General features: G+C 42.6%; 1 protein-coding gene across 1 annotated transcript; it reads left to right on the forward strand.

The window, feature by feature from the left end:
* The first annotated feature begins 649 nt into the window (after positions 1-649).
* On the forward strand, positions 650-15,496 carry ildr1b (immunoglobulin-like domain containing receptor 1b). The gene is made up of 8 exons (XM_082508983.1): positions 650-1,426; positions 7,173-7,343; positions 9,524-9,673; positions 9,773-9,892; positions 10,004-10,150; positions 11,852-11,977; positions 13,389-14,257; positions 14,778-15,496. The coding sequence occupies exons 1-8, from the start codon at positions 1,378-1,380 to the stop codon at positions 14,814-14,816; spliced, it is 1,671 nt and encodes a 556-aa protein (XP_082365109.1). The 5' UTR covers positions 650-1,377; the 3' UTR covers positions 14,817-15,496.
* The last annotated feature ends 1,132 nt before the right edge of the window (positions 15,497-16,628 follow it).

The raw sequence follows: 16,628 nt of genomic DNA on the forward strand, positions 1-16,628 counted from the left end.
TTAGGATGTAGGTATCTATGAATAATAACTATTATGTATACTCATATATTTATATAACCACTTATTTCTTGCGATACCACAATGGAAATTTCTGCAACTGAATATTTCATTCATTTTGGTTGGTCTTCCTTGAGTTTGGCCTCATTGGCTCAGTGGGCATTATAACCTACAACTCTTGCACCAATTTTGAACATAACAATGAAGCTGAAAAAATGTAGTTGTTCACCAGCATCGCAATTCCATTACTTTTTATCATACCTTGGTGTGGTTTGCAAAGTGCTTCAGAAAGATGAGGAAATCTGTTTCTTGCACCCATCCTGATTTATTTCCACTACCAGTATTTCCTACTGGTCCATCTCTGACACAGTGGTCTGCATAATGTATGTGTGGTGTGGGAACGCAAACAGTGGAGGAATTGTGTTGCCAATGGCATTACCCGCATATACAAAAGCGACCAGTGAACCTCTCTCTGCTGATGTCGTTGCCCCAACTTGTTTAATATAAGTTAAAGTAATAGTGTGGTAAGTTGTAACATCTGCATTATTGTTACAAGTTAACTAACCCAGACTGTTGCTGTTACAACTGACCCAGACTCCTATAGTCATGAACTAGCTAACATTACAGCCAACGACTAAAACATTAGCACTAAAGACCTACACAGAATATATCCCCATAGACATACAAATAACATAATTTAAGTTTGATGAGTTTAACTGCAAAGCAGATAATGCTATTAGAAATTGAAATAAAGTAGAAAAACTTACTTTTTGGCATACAAATTACTTTTTTTCATGTTAAATTGTCTGTGTTTGACAAAATGTGCTGATTTTTCACATGTGATAGCAGAACTGAATTGGGCATGCACAGGATGAGTCACATCATTTGAAACTTAGCCCTGATTGGAGAAATTGGAAGTGTTACAACTGACCCACTTTACAACTATCCCCGGTCTCCCCTACTTCTGATTGAGGGACTGTTTTTCACCTGAGCTATAGTATCCAGTGTCATAGAACGTATATTAAGCTTATCTCGGTATCGTCCTATTTCTTTCTTTCTCTTTCCTTGTTGCGGCACCTGCCAAAGGGGGCGGGGCCACTGATGTCACCTGGAGCAGTGTGGAGGAACGGGCCAGCGGGGAGGGGGGATGATTCGCCTCTTTACTGGAAGGTTGTCGGTTGTTACGTTGTAACTACGGTACTCGCCTCTCATCGCAAGCGAGCCGCACAGCCGAGCGGGCTGACGTTGTAGCTTAACTGAAGTCTCGTTAGTATGTGCAGCGGCGCGTGCGAGGCGGTTTCCTACAAACATTCCGGATTTTTGTGGATTTTCAGTCAGTAAAAGAAGTCGAGCTTCCGCGGGAGGATACAGAGCAGCAAGATGCGAAATATGATCCTGATGACGCTTCTGCTGGTTCGCCTGCCAACAGGTGAGGCTTTAAAGGTTTCTCCAGCAAACGCACTTTCTTCCTCATACATGTCGCTCTAAATGGAGATGTGTGTCGACTAAAGCAAAAAAGTCGAAACTAGCAGTAATTTTTAAAAGTTAATTATTGGCAGGTGTAAACAGGACAAGGCCGACCTGTGGTCACGTGACCGCTCCACTACTTTTCCGTGGGGGGTTTGTTTAAGTTGCTGTAAACAAAAGAGGGCCAAAGCGACGTTTATGTTAACCCCTCTCTTTTGAGTTTTTATTGATTTTTAAAGGAAAGGAACTTTCAGCTAACAGTTTATTAATAATAATAATTTACTAACAGCGGTCATCTATAATTGAGGACTTATTTGGATTAATGAGTCAAAATAACAGATACAGACCATTTTAAACTTTTAAAATCCGATTATTCTAACCTTAAACCACTGGTTCGCCTTTTTCTGTAGTGCCAAGATGTTCATATGGGCTAATAGACTGTGTTCAACAGGATCTATGAAGGGATTTTATCAATAGAATTTAAAAATTACCTGTTTGGCAAGAGTGCTTATGGCTGAAATTATATACCACACAGGGACCTGGAAAAACTTATCCATGCTTTTGTGACCTCCAGGTTAGATTATTGTAATTCTCTCTACTGTGGTCTCCAAGCCTTCTCTCTTCGAAGGCTGCAACTCGTTCAGAATGCTGCGGCTCGCCTTCTTACTGGCACTAGAAAATTTGACCCTATTACTCCGGCTCTTGTTGATCTACACTGGTTACCAATCAAATATCGCATTGAGTTTAAAATCTTGCTACTCACTTTTAAAATCCTGAATAACATTGCGCCCAGCTACCTCACTGACCTCCTCAATTTGTACACTCCTTGTCGTGCATTAAGATCATCAGGTCAATTACTCCTGGCCCAACCTAAGTTTAGACTGAACACCAGAGGCGATCGTGCCTTTGCTTCAGCTACACCCAACCTTTGGAATAGCCTCCCTGCTTCTATTCGAGCCTTAGACTCTATCCAGTCCTTTAAATCAAGATTAAAAGCATATCTATTTGACTTGGCTTTCCCGACCAGTTAATACCCTTTTAAATCTTTTAATTTTTAAACTTTTAAATCTTTTATTAGATTTTATTAAATGTATTATTTTTATTAATTTTACTGCTGTTTTTGTCTTCGTAGCATATTTTGTATTTATCTAACTCTCCTGGTCTGTTAGTGCCTCTATCCTGTCTGTGCTTGTGCCCGATTTGTACCCTGTTTTTGACTTATGTTGACTCTCCATATTACTGTGAAGCACTTTGGTGTGCCTTCGGGTTTTTAAATGTGCTATATAAATAAAATTGTATTGTATTGTAATTGTATAAAATAGCTTGATATCGTTCATGAAACAGGTTCCCATGATCACAGGTGTGGCTCAGTGTAATACTGTGCAATCTTTACACTGAATGTATCACATTATGTCAGCACACAGTAAAAAATAATCTTTGTCAGATAAGTAGCACTGCAGCTGACTTAATTATCACGTATCATCTTTTTAACATGCTTTCCACTTGTATCACAGACTGGTTAATATACCCATCATGACTTCCTGTAACTGTCCAAAATGACAGTTAATCTAAACATGTTTTGTTTGATTTTTTTTTAATGACACAAAGGGGAGCAGGAAATAATTGCAAATATTCTGTGGAGAACAGAACATGTGGAGAACACTCCACCGCTAGTGAAACTGTTTTTAAACTGTTGGTCAATGAAAACAAGTAATTTGAAGATGCCTTGTTTATTGGAACTGTAGTATTTTGTGCCATAGATTGTTAACGCAGCTATGATTTAAAGGAAAAAAGTACCAAATACTTTTAAGAGCTCAATGATCACAAACACTTTTCAGCTCAAACTTAATAAAAGAAGCAACTTCAACTATAAGTAGAAATATGAACATAGTCTCTGCTCCTAAGTATCTTCCTACTGGGTTTTGCTCATTTACACGTTAGCCTGACATGTGGGAACCAGAAAATCTACAACCTGTAATTCAGTATCATGTATTTAGTATTCATTATTTGCATAGTGTGTTGGCCAGAGGGGCCGATGGCGCGATATGGCAGCCTGGCTTCTGTCAGTCTGCCCCAGGGCAGCTGTGGCTACAACTGTAGCCTCCACCAGTGTGTGAATGTGAGAGTGAATGAATAGTGGAATTGTACAGCGCTTTGAGGTTCTCGAAAAGCACTATATAAATGCAATCCATTATTATTATTATTATTATTATTATTATTATTATTATTATAGTGAGGAGATAAATTCATATTCATATTCATATTATTAGAAAGTGTCTTCTTCAGTTTAAAAATGGCTCTGTGATGAGAAGATATTAAGTTTTGGATTGAACAATCTCTAAAAAGAAGACTCGCAATATTAACTGCAGAAATGGTTTAAAGACATTTTTCACATAGTTCCTAACATTTAGTGCATCAACAAATTTTAGTTTATAACAAAGATAATGTTATCTTCCCCACCAGAGAGGTGACCTCTCTGGTGGGGAAGGAGCCTGAGTTAGTGCGTGAGGTTGAGAGGTACCGGCTAGATATAGTCGGGCTCACCTCTACACATGGCTTGGGCTCTGGAACCAGTCTCCCGGAGAGGGGCTGGACTCTGTCTCAGTCTGGAGTTGCCCCTGGTGAGAGGCGGCGGGCTGGGGTGGGTATCCTAATATCCCCTTGCTGCCGGTACGTTGGGGTTTTTCCCGGTGGACGAGAGGGTTTGTTCCCTGCGCCTTAGGGTCGGGGAACGGGTCCTGACTGTCATCTGCGCTTATGCGCCGAGTGGCAGTTCAGAGTACCCAGCCTTCTTAGAGTCCCTGGGGGGGGGGGGGGGGGGGTGCTGGAGGGTGCTCCACCTGGAGACTCTGTTGTCCTGCTGGGAGACTTCAATGCTCACGTGGGTAACAACAGCGAGACCTGGAGGGGCGTGATTGGGAGGAACGGCCTCCCTGATCTGAACCTGAGCGGTGCCATGGCGGTTTGGCCATAACGAACACCCTGTTCAGCAGATCTGCGACCATATGTTCTGGACACTCGGGTAAAGAGAGGGGCTGAGCTGTCAACTGATCACCACCTGGTGGTGAGTTGGATCAGGTGGCGGGGGAGGACGCTGGACAGACCTGGTGCACCTAAACGCGTAGTGAGGGTGTGCTGGGAACGTCTAGCAGAGGCCCCAGTCCGCGAGATCTTCAACGCACACCTCCGGCAGAGCTTCAACAGCATTCCGAGGGAGACTGGGGACATTGAGTCCGAATGGACCATGTTCAGCGTCTCCATTGCCGAAGCTGCTGCATTGAGCTGCGGCCGCAAGGTGGTTGGTGCCTGCTGTGGTGGTAATCCCCGAACCAAATGGTGGACACCAGAGGTGAAGGGAGCCACCAGGCTGAAGAAGGAGTCCTATCGGGCTTGGTTAGCCTGTGGGACTCCGGAGGCAGCCGACAGGTATCGACAGGCCAAGCGGAATGCGGCTCGGGCAGTGGCTGAAGCAAAAACTCGGGTGAGTTCGGAGAGGCCATGGAAAAAGACTTTCGGACTGCCTCGAAGAGATTCTGGCAAACCGTCAGACGTCTCAGGAGGGGAAAGCAGTGCTCTACCTGCACTGTGTATAGTGCTGGCGGAGCGCTGCTGACGTCGACTGAGAAAATTGTCAGGCGGTGGAAGGAATACTTCGAGGACCTCCTTAATCCCACTGACACGTCTTCCGAGGAGGAAGCAGAGTCTGGGGATGAGGGGAATGACCCGCCAATTTCCGGGGGCGAGGTCACTGAGGCAGTTAAACAACTCCTTGGTGGCAGAGCCCCTGGTGTTGATGAGGTCCGCCCCGAGTTCCTGAAGGCTCTGGACGTTGTAGGGCTGTCCTGGTTGACACGCCTCTGCAATGTTGCGTGGAGATCAGGGGCAGTACCTGTGGACTGGCAGACCGGGGTGGTGGTCCCCATCTTTAAGAAAGGGGACCGGAGGGTGTGTTCCAACTACAGGGGGATCACACTCCTCAGCCTCCCTGGGAAAGTCTATGCCAGGGTGCTGGAAAGGAGAGTTCGTCCGTTAGTCGAACCTCGGATACAGGAGGAACAATGCGGTTTTCGTCCTGGTCGCGGAACACTGGACCAGCTCTTTATCCTCTCGAGGATACTTGAGGGTGCATGGGAGTTTGCCCAACCAGTCTACATGTGTTTTGTGGACTTGGAGAAGTCATTCGACCGTGTCCCTCGGGGTGTCCTGTGGGAGGTGTTGCGGGAATATGGGGTGTCTGGCCCATTGCTACGGGCCATTCGATCCCTATACAACCGTTGCAAGAGCTTGGTTCGCATTGCCGGCAATAAGTCGGACTCGTTCCTGGTGGGTGATGGGCTCCGCCAGGGCTGCCCTTTGTCTCCGGTTCTGTTCATAATTTTTATGGACAGGATTTCTAGGCGCAGCCAAGTGGCGGAGGGCTTTCGCTTTGGTGGCCTCAGAATCTCATCTCTGATTTTTGCAGATGATGTGGTTCTGTTGGCTTCATCGGGTGAGGGCCTCCAGCTCGCACTGGAACGGTTCGCAGCCGAGTGTGAAGCAGCGGGAATGAGGATCAGCACCTCCAAATCTGAGGCCATGGTTCTCAGCCGGAAAAGGGTGGAGTGCCCACTCCGGGTCGGGGATGAGTTCCTGCCCCAAGTGGAGGAGTTCAAGTATCTCGGGGTCTTGTTCGCGAGTGATGGGAGAAGGGAGCCGGAGATCGACAGACGGATTGGGGCTGCAGCTGCAGTAATGCGGACGCTGCACCGGTCCGTCGTGGTGAAGAGGGAGCTGAGTGTAAAAGCGAAGCTCTCAATTTACCGGTCGATCTACGTCCCTACCCTCACCTATGGCCACGAGCTGTGGGTAGTGACCGAAAGAACGAGATCGCGGATACAAGCGGCAGAAATGAGCTTCCTCCGAAGGGTGGCTGGCCTCTCCCTTAGAGATAGGGTGAGAAGTTCGGCCATCCGGGAGGGGCTCAGAGTAGAGCAGCTGCTGCTCCACATCGAAAGGAGCCAGCTGAGGTGGTTCGGGCATCTGACAAGGATGCCCCCTGGGAGCCTCCTGGGTGAGGTGTTCCAGGCATGTCCCACCGGGAGGAGGCCCCGGGGCAGACCCAGGACACGCTGGAGAGATTATATCTCTCGGCTGGCCTGGGAACGCCTTGGTATTCCCCCGGATAAGCTGGAGGAGGTGGCTGGGGAGAGGGAGGTCTGGGCCTCTTTGCTTAGGCTGCTGCCCCCGCGACCCGGCCCCGGACAAAGCGGATGAAGATGGATGGATGGATGGACGGAACAAAGATAATAAACTGTGGAAAATAACTGATTGGGGACTTGTATTTTGAGATATAAATCTACTGAGTAAAGCTGGCATCGTTCAAGGATAACTGAGGAGAAAGTTTTTACCTTTAACTTTAACTGATACATTTGTCCATCAGCAGATGTTTTTTGTCATCAGCTTGTTTTCCAAAACTTGCCATTATAGATCGTGACTGAAGGCTGTTATTACTTGTAATAATAGAGTACAATCTGCGCACAGTTAAGCATTTCAAGCGTAAACTGTTAACCAGTTTGGTCAGATTCTTTTCAATCCATCACTCAGCAGCCATCGCACGAGGTCTTTTTTTTGGCTGATGGAATATCAATTCCAATTGTGTGTGTGTCAAATCAGTTGTTGCTGTTTAAGTTTTTAAAGTCCAATCTCACCATTCTCCCTTCCTGTGTCAGAGCTGCTGTCCGTTACAGTGAATGTTCCAGAGACGGAGAGGAGGACGATGCTGTTTGCCTCTGTGATTCTGCGCTGTGACTACTCAACCTCAGCGAACCAGCAGGACGTCCTGGTCTCCTGGAAGTTCAAATCCTTCTGTAAAGACCCCGTACTGGATTACTACTCCACAGGTGAGGCTACAGGTGGAAGAAGAGGATGGTACGTTGTTGATACACGTACTTTAAAATGAGCAGATATTAACAGATTAGACTCTTTCTGTGCTTTGTTGGTGTGTTCATAGTTTGTAGTTTCATTTTGTCAGCATCCACGCCTGAAGCACTTTCCAGCTTTGTAATGGCCACAGCGTTTGTTTTATTAGAATCACCTTCAATCTTCAGTTAAAATACTTTTATAATTTTGTGTTGACAAAAACTGCAACGTGACTTGCTGGTGAAGGCGTATACCAGCGAGGCAGTAATTTCTGCTTTTACAGTTCTAGTCTTCAGCCCGACTGGATGAATGACTCCTGTGGATCACCTTGTTTAATATTTAACTGAAACTTTGACCCCTTTTTCTTTCCTTTTGTTGCTCAAATCTTTGCCGCACAGGATTCAGGATATGAGCTCCCTTTTCTGGTCTCAGAATCCTGTGTTTCTATTATTGTAGACCAAAGGATTCAAATATGCAAGTCTTTTATAAATTACCAAAAATGTATTCAATATTGACTTAGATCCTGATACAAACCAGTCTTAACAGCAAAGTAAATCAGTTGTAGCTATCTGTGCACAAAAAGGTAAGTCAATATTTCAAAATGTTATCAAACAGTATGTTTTCCTTATTTTCATATATATATATATATATATATATATATATATATATATATATATATATATATATATATATATATATATATATATATATAACAACATTTTCAATAATTAAAAACTAATCTGAGACAAGCCCGCTCTGCAAGTTAACTGACACTGAAATGAATTAAAAGCGAGTGAGTAATCAAAATGAAATAAAAATAAAAACTAATTAGAAAATATAAAAATGTAATAATTTTGATAAATAATATGTTTCTAATATTATTGTTTTCATCTTCCATTCAAAATTAGCCGCTCTGCTCCCGGTACCCATCAGTGGGGTTAGTCAGATGCTGCCACTTTCACGTCAGCAAGCAGGGGAAACGATGGGTTTACTTAGCGAGCTGATAACCAGATTCACTGAATGCTTATCCAGATTGCCAGTGTTAGTTTAAGTGACTCCAGATAACAGAAAGATAACTTAGGTATGTTGATCTTGCTTTGTAGTATAGGGCCCTGGTTGTGAGAGCCTTGAGCCCCGGGTGAGAGGTGGGGAGCACCCTGAACACGACACAAGTTATTCAAAAAGTTACTAATTAAAATTTAATTCAGCTGGACAACATTTCAAATAAGTCAACAGTAATTTTCAAAAATATTTTGACAAACAGAAAGATGCACAGTGGATCCAAACATTGCATATCTGAGTTTTAACTTTGGGCTAAGTATTACTACGGTTGTTAGTAAAGGACCCAAATGCAAAACCTAAGAAAACAAAAAACAACCTTTTTAGGTTCATGGTTAAATTCAAAGTACAAAATCCACAGCGAGATAACAAATGACATCCAAAGTTTCCAGGGAACAACCCCAGGGATACAGTGACAGCACAATAAAAGAAAAAGTGTAATCAGGATTATTTATACACAGAGGACTGATGGGGGATGGGACACAGATGAGAAGTGAGATGTGAAAACTAATCAACAAAAGGTGAAAGCAACCAGGGTATCAGGGGAGGACAGACAGGGAACAAAACTAATCTTCAAGTAAAACAGGAGTTAACCTCCAGCATGTGCTTAAGAAGCACAAAACAAGAAAACATAAAGAGACCAAGAAAATACAAATACAAATAGAGGGGAAACCATTATGAATATCAAAGAATACAAAAACAAAAAACCCACAACTCGACACCGCTGAAAATCCCAGGGTCCATACCAGAGATCATGACAAGCGTGCAGTGGTTCCATTGTGTTTGCCCTGTTTCAGTGTGGTGTGCATATAGACACACCCGATCCTTGCATTCCTTTTCACACCAACACATACAGAATTACAGACATGTCTAATTTCAGCCTGCAAGGCTCTGCATTATGCATATTTTCATAAAAATTTAAATAAAAATTGTATTTTTTTTATTTTACACAGGTTTGAGGCATCAGCTGTGTGTTTTTAATCTTTGTGTGTACTGTTTAATTTTCCTTCATATTTTTAATTCCTATCAGACTGTTTTTCAGTGGTTTAAGCAGCATATGTACTTATATTCCTATTTAAATAATTTCCTTTTTTTCCTAAAGCCTATCAGGCAGCTCTGCAGCTCGGTCAGGACCCCTCCAATGACTGCCCGGACCGCCAGCGCACCGTTCGTACTGTCATCCAGAAACGGGGCATCAATGAGCCCATCCTGGGTGCGGAATACAGGAACCGCAGAATTACAATTCGAAACAGTATGTTTGATTACATCATAACTATAATGCTGCAGTACAGTCTAAATGTATTTCAATTTCTTTCACATTTCAGACTAATGTGATGTTTTCTGACAACAGCTGCTGATCTGGTCATCACTGAGGTGATGTGGTGGGATAACGGTGTGTATTTTTGCACCATTGATGCTCCCGGTGACACAACAGGGGACTCGGATCGTGAAGTCAAGCTCATCGTTTTCCGTAAGTCCCCTCAGTCGCTTCAAGTCGAGTTATTTGAGGTAGTAAAATGTAAAATATACTGCTATATCAGTAATGTTGTCAGTAATTATGTTTTACTGTCACTTGCTCCAGACTGGCTGACGGTCCTGTTAATCATCATCGGTGGTCTCCTGCTCATCATGCTCTTTTGCATATGCTGCTGTCAGTGCTGCCCGCAGAATTGTTGCTGCTACGTCCGCTGCCCTTGTTGCCCTCGGACATGCTGCTGTCCAGAAAAAGGTAGAAGAAATGCTTTTTTTGATTGTACATTTTTAGCTGTAGCTCTACATGTGGAAGATTCACTTCACTAAATCATGAGAAAGAAACTTCTGTTGCCAGAAAAGTATTCAAACATGTAACTATGTGGCAAAGTAGAAATACTGCAGCTGAATAGGCTTCAGCTGGAAATCTACGTCATAGCTCATCAAGTACACTGCCGTTCCAATTGTAGAACGATCGCGCTGCGTTCTCGGGAAGTCCGGACTCCTGTGTGAACTTCCGAAGTCCAGACTAGCGAAAAGGCGAGTACAGACTTGCGTACTTGAGTATTTAGAAACGGCCTAACAGTCTGCAGTCTATGGACTAACCTCAGCCAACGCCAGCTAACAGTGTTAGCTTGGTGGCGAGTAGCCTTCATTAATAGTGATAAAAATCACACAACAATAGTACACCGAAGATACTGAAGTTTCACCCATCCCATTCTTGTTATGATGTGGTGTCCAAGTAAGAAATGCTGGCTCTGGGTCCATGTAACTGACGCCACCAACATTAACAGGACGCTTACATTAGAGCCTGTTATTGTGTGTTTTGTTTGGATTTCCAGCAATCAGAATCAGAGAAAATGTATTAATCCTGAATGGAAACTGAGAAAAAAAAGTCCGCAGGTTGCACTCAAACCCAGGCCGGCCTCTCTCAGCTATACGACATATGATTACATGCTCATCCAACTGAGCTAAACCTGCACCCAACTGTTTTTAATCACCTAAATTGGAGAAGGCATAGAGTGGGCATAGGCTAACATATGAAACAAGAAATGACCGCCGTGTATTCTATTTATTTCCACAAAGTAACTGTATTCTGATTACCACCTATTTAAACGGAAACTGTAACGGAATACAGTTACTCATATTTTTTATTTTAAATACGTAACGCTGGTACATGTATTCCGTTACTCCCCAACACTGTATATGAAACACTGGGATACGACTACATGGTAAATAACACATAGCCACTTAAAAGTATAAATGTGGGCAATGACGTCGGCGACTTACGTAGATCTCTGCAATGGCTCCCTGCAGAAGTCTAAATCAGGCATTAGTTAAAAGTTTAATGTTTCACAAGTTTTTAATAAACATGTATTTGTACCATCGGAGGAAACCACAGTGCATGGAGAGAACCCATACGCCGTATCTCATTATTACTGCATAAACCATTTTGCAATTTTAAACTGATTAATTATTTTTAAGTAAGCCTGTAGTCTAAGATAAAGAGAGTTATTATGAGTAGATATAGATCAAACTAATTTAAAATCCATAGAGAAAAATTTCTAAATGTTTGACGAGGACATGAATTGTAAATGGTATGCAGCACTGTTCTTTTGAAGGTCGCCGCAGCTGCCAGATGTGTCATTGTGTTTCATATAATCCTGTGTGTGTGCGCAGCCCTGTGTGCTCTCGAAAATATGTGAAATATGCACTCTGCAAACACACTGTAATTATGTGCCCTTCTCACGGCATGCTACAAAAGAGGAAATACATTAGTAAAGAAATGTAAGCTGAAATTCCCCTCAGTTTGTTTTAAGACAGAATATTTACTGAGATGGTCCAGTGTACTTTAAAAACAAGCAGTATTATTATTACCCTCTGCTGTAAATCAGTATCTGCTGGTTAAGTACCTATATCAGTCTTTTTGAACTGCTTGCTCCATGTGCTTTGACTTCAGCTGTGATGGAGCACAAGATGCTGAAAGAAGCTCGGAAAGCTATGTTACCCTGGATGAATGGTCAGCCCATTTATGCTCCCATCAGCTCCAATGCTTCCTCCCAGGGCGTTCCCATTCTGTATTCAGGTGAGTGAGGGAAAGCACAATAAGACTTGTCCTTAATCCTTTATTTGCAATGACGTAAAATAAACCCCCAAACAATGTGGAATTCTGAATATGGGCATCAGAGCTTTTATTCACTTCAGCTGGTGAAGGTAGCAGACCTGCAATAGAAACCTTTGAAGCAGGCTTGTATTGCAGTCATGCCCTTATTATTATTTATTTATTTTACCTCTGGTTGTAATGTGGTTTGTTTCCACCACGTGAACTCTTTTTTTGCAAGAAGCCTCAATTTTTGGAATCTGCTTATGCTGCCCTGTCTGTATCTGTGTTACTCTAACAGCGTTAAAACCATAGACTGTACATAAAAGACGATTCAAAGCTCCCTCATTGGTTTGTGCACTCTTGCTTTTTCACACCTGTTTGTATTTTTTTAAATCTGGTTTTGATATTAGTCAGAAACGGAGGGCACTGCATGTTCGTACAACATGCATCGTGATAATTTAGCACTGACCTGAAACATATTCTGCTTCATCTTCTCTTTTACTTTAAAGCTGATGATAAATCACAAAATAAACTTCATGTTGTATTCAGGAAGTGTTGAAACAAGTGATTGAGCACGTAAACAGAAAAATGTTTACTAAGGCAATAAAGCAAGAATAGTTATTCGGTAAAATTATATACAGTCTGATTTCTCTTTGCAGTCAGAGGAGTTGCCCCCTGCTGGCCAATAGAAAGAATACTGGTTTAAGAATCTTCTGTACTGGCTTTGTCTTTTTTATACAGTCTGTGTTTAATACTGGTTCAACACTTCATGTGAGCATTTCAGTGGTCACAATGCCTTTCATTGTAAAACGTTTACATGCAACACATATGCACCGGCCCTACAAGCACTGACAGCAGCCCATTCGTTCATTTTCATTACTGACACTGGATTGCTCAATCAAATCTCTTAATGTAATTGGGCCCACCCCTGCCTTCCCTGTGCACTCATGCACCTTGCAGAACAGACATCTCACGGCATGAGAATAGTTTCTTTCCCCAGGCTGTTGGACTATATGCTACAATAACAACCTTATTTAGTCAGCCTATAACAACATTGCACACCAGATTCAGTTAAAGCACTTAATCGTAGGCTTACTTATTTCTTATTTTCTAGTTGTACTCTGTATATCTGTATCTCTAGGTAGTTAGTATATATTCCTTTTCTGTGTTTTTGTAATATATATATATACATATACTGCAAATACCATATGTTCTATTTCTGTACCACTGTTTTTTGCATCATGACACTGCGACAAATTCCTTGTTTGTGTACAAATTTGGCAATACTCCTCTAAACAATACTCCTCCCTTCAAATGTCCAGAGAATAACTTGAGTTCATGTAGGTTCAACAGTTGTTGTTTATCTTCTTAATCGCTGTCAGTTTGGTTTCAGATTCATACTCAGACTACCCAAACAAGCACAACTTTGCCATGGCTCCCATGCAGCTGTCACCCATGGGCCTACAGCAGCAGCCGCCACCTCCTCCTTTACACTATGGCAACAGCAGTGTGCGTGGCAGCATTCATGGTAACAACCAGGTGTTGGAATACTTCGAGAATCAAGTGAGAGGGCTTGATGTCATTGCACCAGGGATGGCTCCTCATGCTGTCCAGAATGTGCCTCCATTACAGGCTCAGCATGCTCCTCCACAAGTTTCCTACACACCAGGGCCTCCGAGTGTGTTGTCAGCACTGGATGAGATGGGGACGAGAGGGATGGAGAGAAGAGTGATCACCCTGCCTCCTATTATCCAGCGTGTACCCAGCTTTTCTTCACGCAGGGGCCCTGGTGGTGGAGATGGAGCTAGGGGGGCTCTCAGGATATCCAGCCAGTCCAGTGGGAGTACAAACCGCTCAGCAGGTGGTCTCCACCGCAACAGTCGTGGATCAAGAGACAGATACAGAAGTGCGTCTCCTCCCAGGCGGGGAATCCTGCGTGATTACATTGATGATTCGGATAGGGACAACAGGCGGGGAAGAGCATCTCACAGGAGTTCAAGGAATGAGAGAGGGAGTTCGTCCAGGCACCGTGCCCGAAGTCGCGATGACCTCATGGATGAGCTACAAAGCAGAGCTCCTCGTAGGCAGAGGAGCTACTCACCTCCCCTGCACCGCAACGGGTCCTGGAGCTCAGATGAAGAGGACAGTATGAGAAGAAAAGGAGGAAAAGGGAAGGACTGGTCAGAGTTGCCTCCCAGCTACCACTCCATCGACATTCAGCCTCCACGCAGTAACAACCAGAAGAACTACGACCGCCTTTCTGTAAGATCCACACACAGCTAGTGACACACTCTGACCCAGTGGTGTGTTGTTTTATTCTTCTTTTATCTTGCATGGCTTTTAATATCCCAGCCACACCTTTAGGTTGGCAGTATCAGTCAGTGCACCACTGTGATCCTACAACGACTCCAGAGTTATTGTATTTTAACTGAAATATGTTTAGAATCCTGACCGAGGACACAGAAAATAGATACATTTCATACACTGAAATGATTCAGTGTATGAAATGGTTTGAAGAGGTTTTATGCAAAACTATGAGAAAACTATAAAAGCGGGCAATTTCACAGAACTGCATTTAGGGGTTTTTAATTAATTGCAAATTAAGCAAAAGACTGATTTGTAAAGATTACAAATATACCTGAAGGTGTGGATGAAGTGCCATTCATTTAGTCTTAACTACTTTCATTTTTTATTTTCTTCTAATGTCTTGGTGCTTTTCTCTACCTGTGTGCGTAACCTCATCTTAAATTCTAATTTCACCTTTTTCACTTTTCTCTCGTAGGATCGAAGCTCCCATAGCAACACCACTGTAGTCATCTGAAACATTTCTGTCTTTTGATCTTTTCTTGAAAACGGTAAAAATGAAGATAAAGAAGTTGGTGCCTGTTTGGTCACCTGGAAGGAACAAAGATGTTGTTGATTCATTTAGTAGTGTAAATATACTGTATGAGTATAATTGTACCCTGTGGGTGATGGTGTATACTGCAGGTGATGTGCAGCTGCATGAAATCATATTATTGATTGTTATTAATATGATTGTATGTGATTCTTGTCCTAGTTCTCTTGAATTGTCTTACGTGTGGTGATGGATTTTTTGGGTTAAGTACATTTGTCGTTGTAAAAAGGTGCCTGTGCTGAAAAAGATCCAGGACTCGCAGAAGAGATCCCTACTTTCTAGTTTTACTTCCTGGTTAAGCATAAGTTTAATAAAGATACAGTGGTTATTTGTTTTTATTTTTGTTTTGCTGTCAAGTTTGTTTTTTTACAGTAATTTCTTTTTTGCCTTCCACTATTTAAAAATTGTTTATATATATATATATATTTTATCCATTGTACGTGGATAAAGCAGTAACGGTAGCAATGGAAACTACATTTGCGGGAAGATGGACTGTTTTTTATATCTGGATGCACCCACACCAAAATATAATTGTGACTGGATTTTTTTTAATAGAGATGTAGCTTTGTTGTAAAGTATGTGTTTTTAATAAAATCTTTACAATACTGCCTGCATGACGTGGATTTTATTTCATTAGTCCTGTTGTAGTAGCCCATTACCTCAGGGATGAGTGGATTACGTGGACATTTGGAATACTAAAGTCACATATCAGTTTGCATTATGAACTAGTATAGTTTGCAGTGGCAATGTTTTAGTCACATTAGTCATTACAACAGCACAATCGAACTGCCTGAGAAAAGAGAGTAAAATATTAAACCATGTAGGAGGAAAGTAATTCAAGTTTTTAGTACATCTGATGAATGGCCGGATATAGCACCTATTTACAGTGACTGAGCACTGCAACCCTCATTCACCCAATCACACACAGATTCCTACAAGCAGGTTTTTCCTAACCCTTGTCTAACATTTGCACTCGCACTCTGATGGATGCATCGGGGGCAATTCGGGGTTCAGTATTTTCCCAGAGGATACTTCAGCATGCAGATAGGAGGAGCCAGGGATCAAACCACAAACCTTCAGATTTTTAGATGGCCCACTTTACCACCACAGTCTCCGCAAAGCTGAAGAAATGCCAGGTGCTTTGGATCTACAAAGGTGGCTAATGTTCAGTTTTTGAATTGTTAAAAGGGAAAAAAAGGAATATGAATGTATTCATCAAGAATTAAACAGTAATAAATAGAGATGTACCGATTCGATATTAAGTATCGGTATTGGTCAGATAAACTAAATTACTGGATCGGATATCGGAGAGAAATAAAAAATGTAATCCGATCCATTAAATATCAAAAAAGCACCTCACAAAACTTGCGACATGGCGCAACTCGGCTCATAACCGTAGCACGTCGGAGCAGTGTGCTCATGTGATAGCGCGGCTGTGTGTATTTGTAGCCTCGCTACCAAACCAGCATTTCATCTCTGAGGAAGTTATCCCAGAGAGAAGTAAAGCAAGTGTGTAAATTCATCTCTGAATGTTTGTAAAGCATTCCAGCGTTAAGCTTAACAACCGATATATGGAGCGACTGGCTCTCTCTCCCCCTCCCTCTCCTGCTGCTACTTCAATCGTGAAACTGATCAATGATCAGCTGATCAGCTTTTCTGTCGCGAGTCCGTCTCTCTTGTTTGTTTATTGCCCACTTCGCGCCAGAAAGAGGAAACCAGCGGCTGAACAACAGCAGC

This window comes from Aulonocara stuartgranti, assembly GCF_965226115.1.
Source record: "Aulonocara stuartgranti genome assembly, chromosome: 16".
Lineage (NCBI taxonomy): Eukaryota > Metazoa > Chordata > Actinopteri > Cichliformes > Cichlidae > Aulonocara > Aulonocara stuartgranti.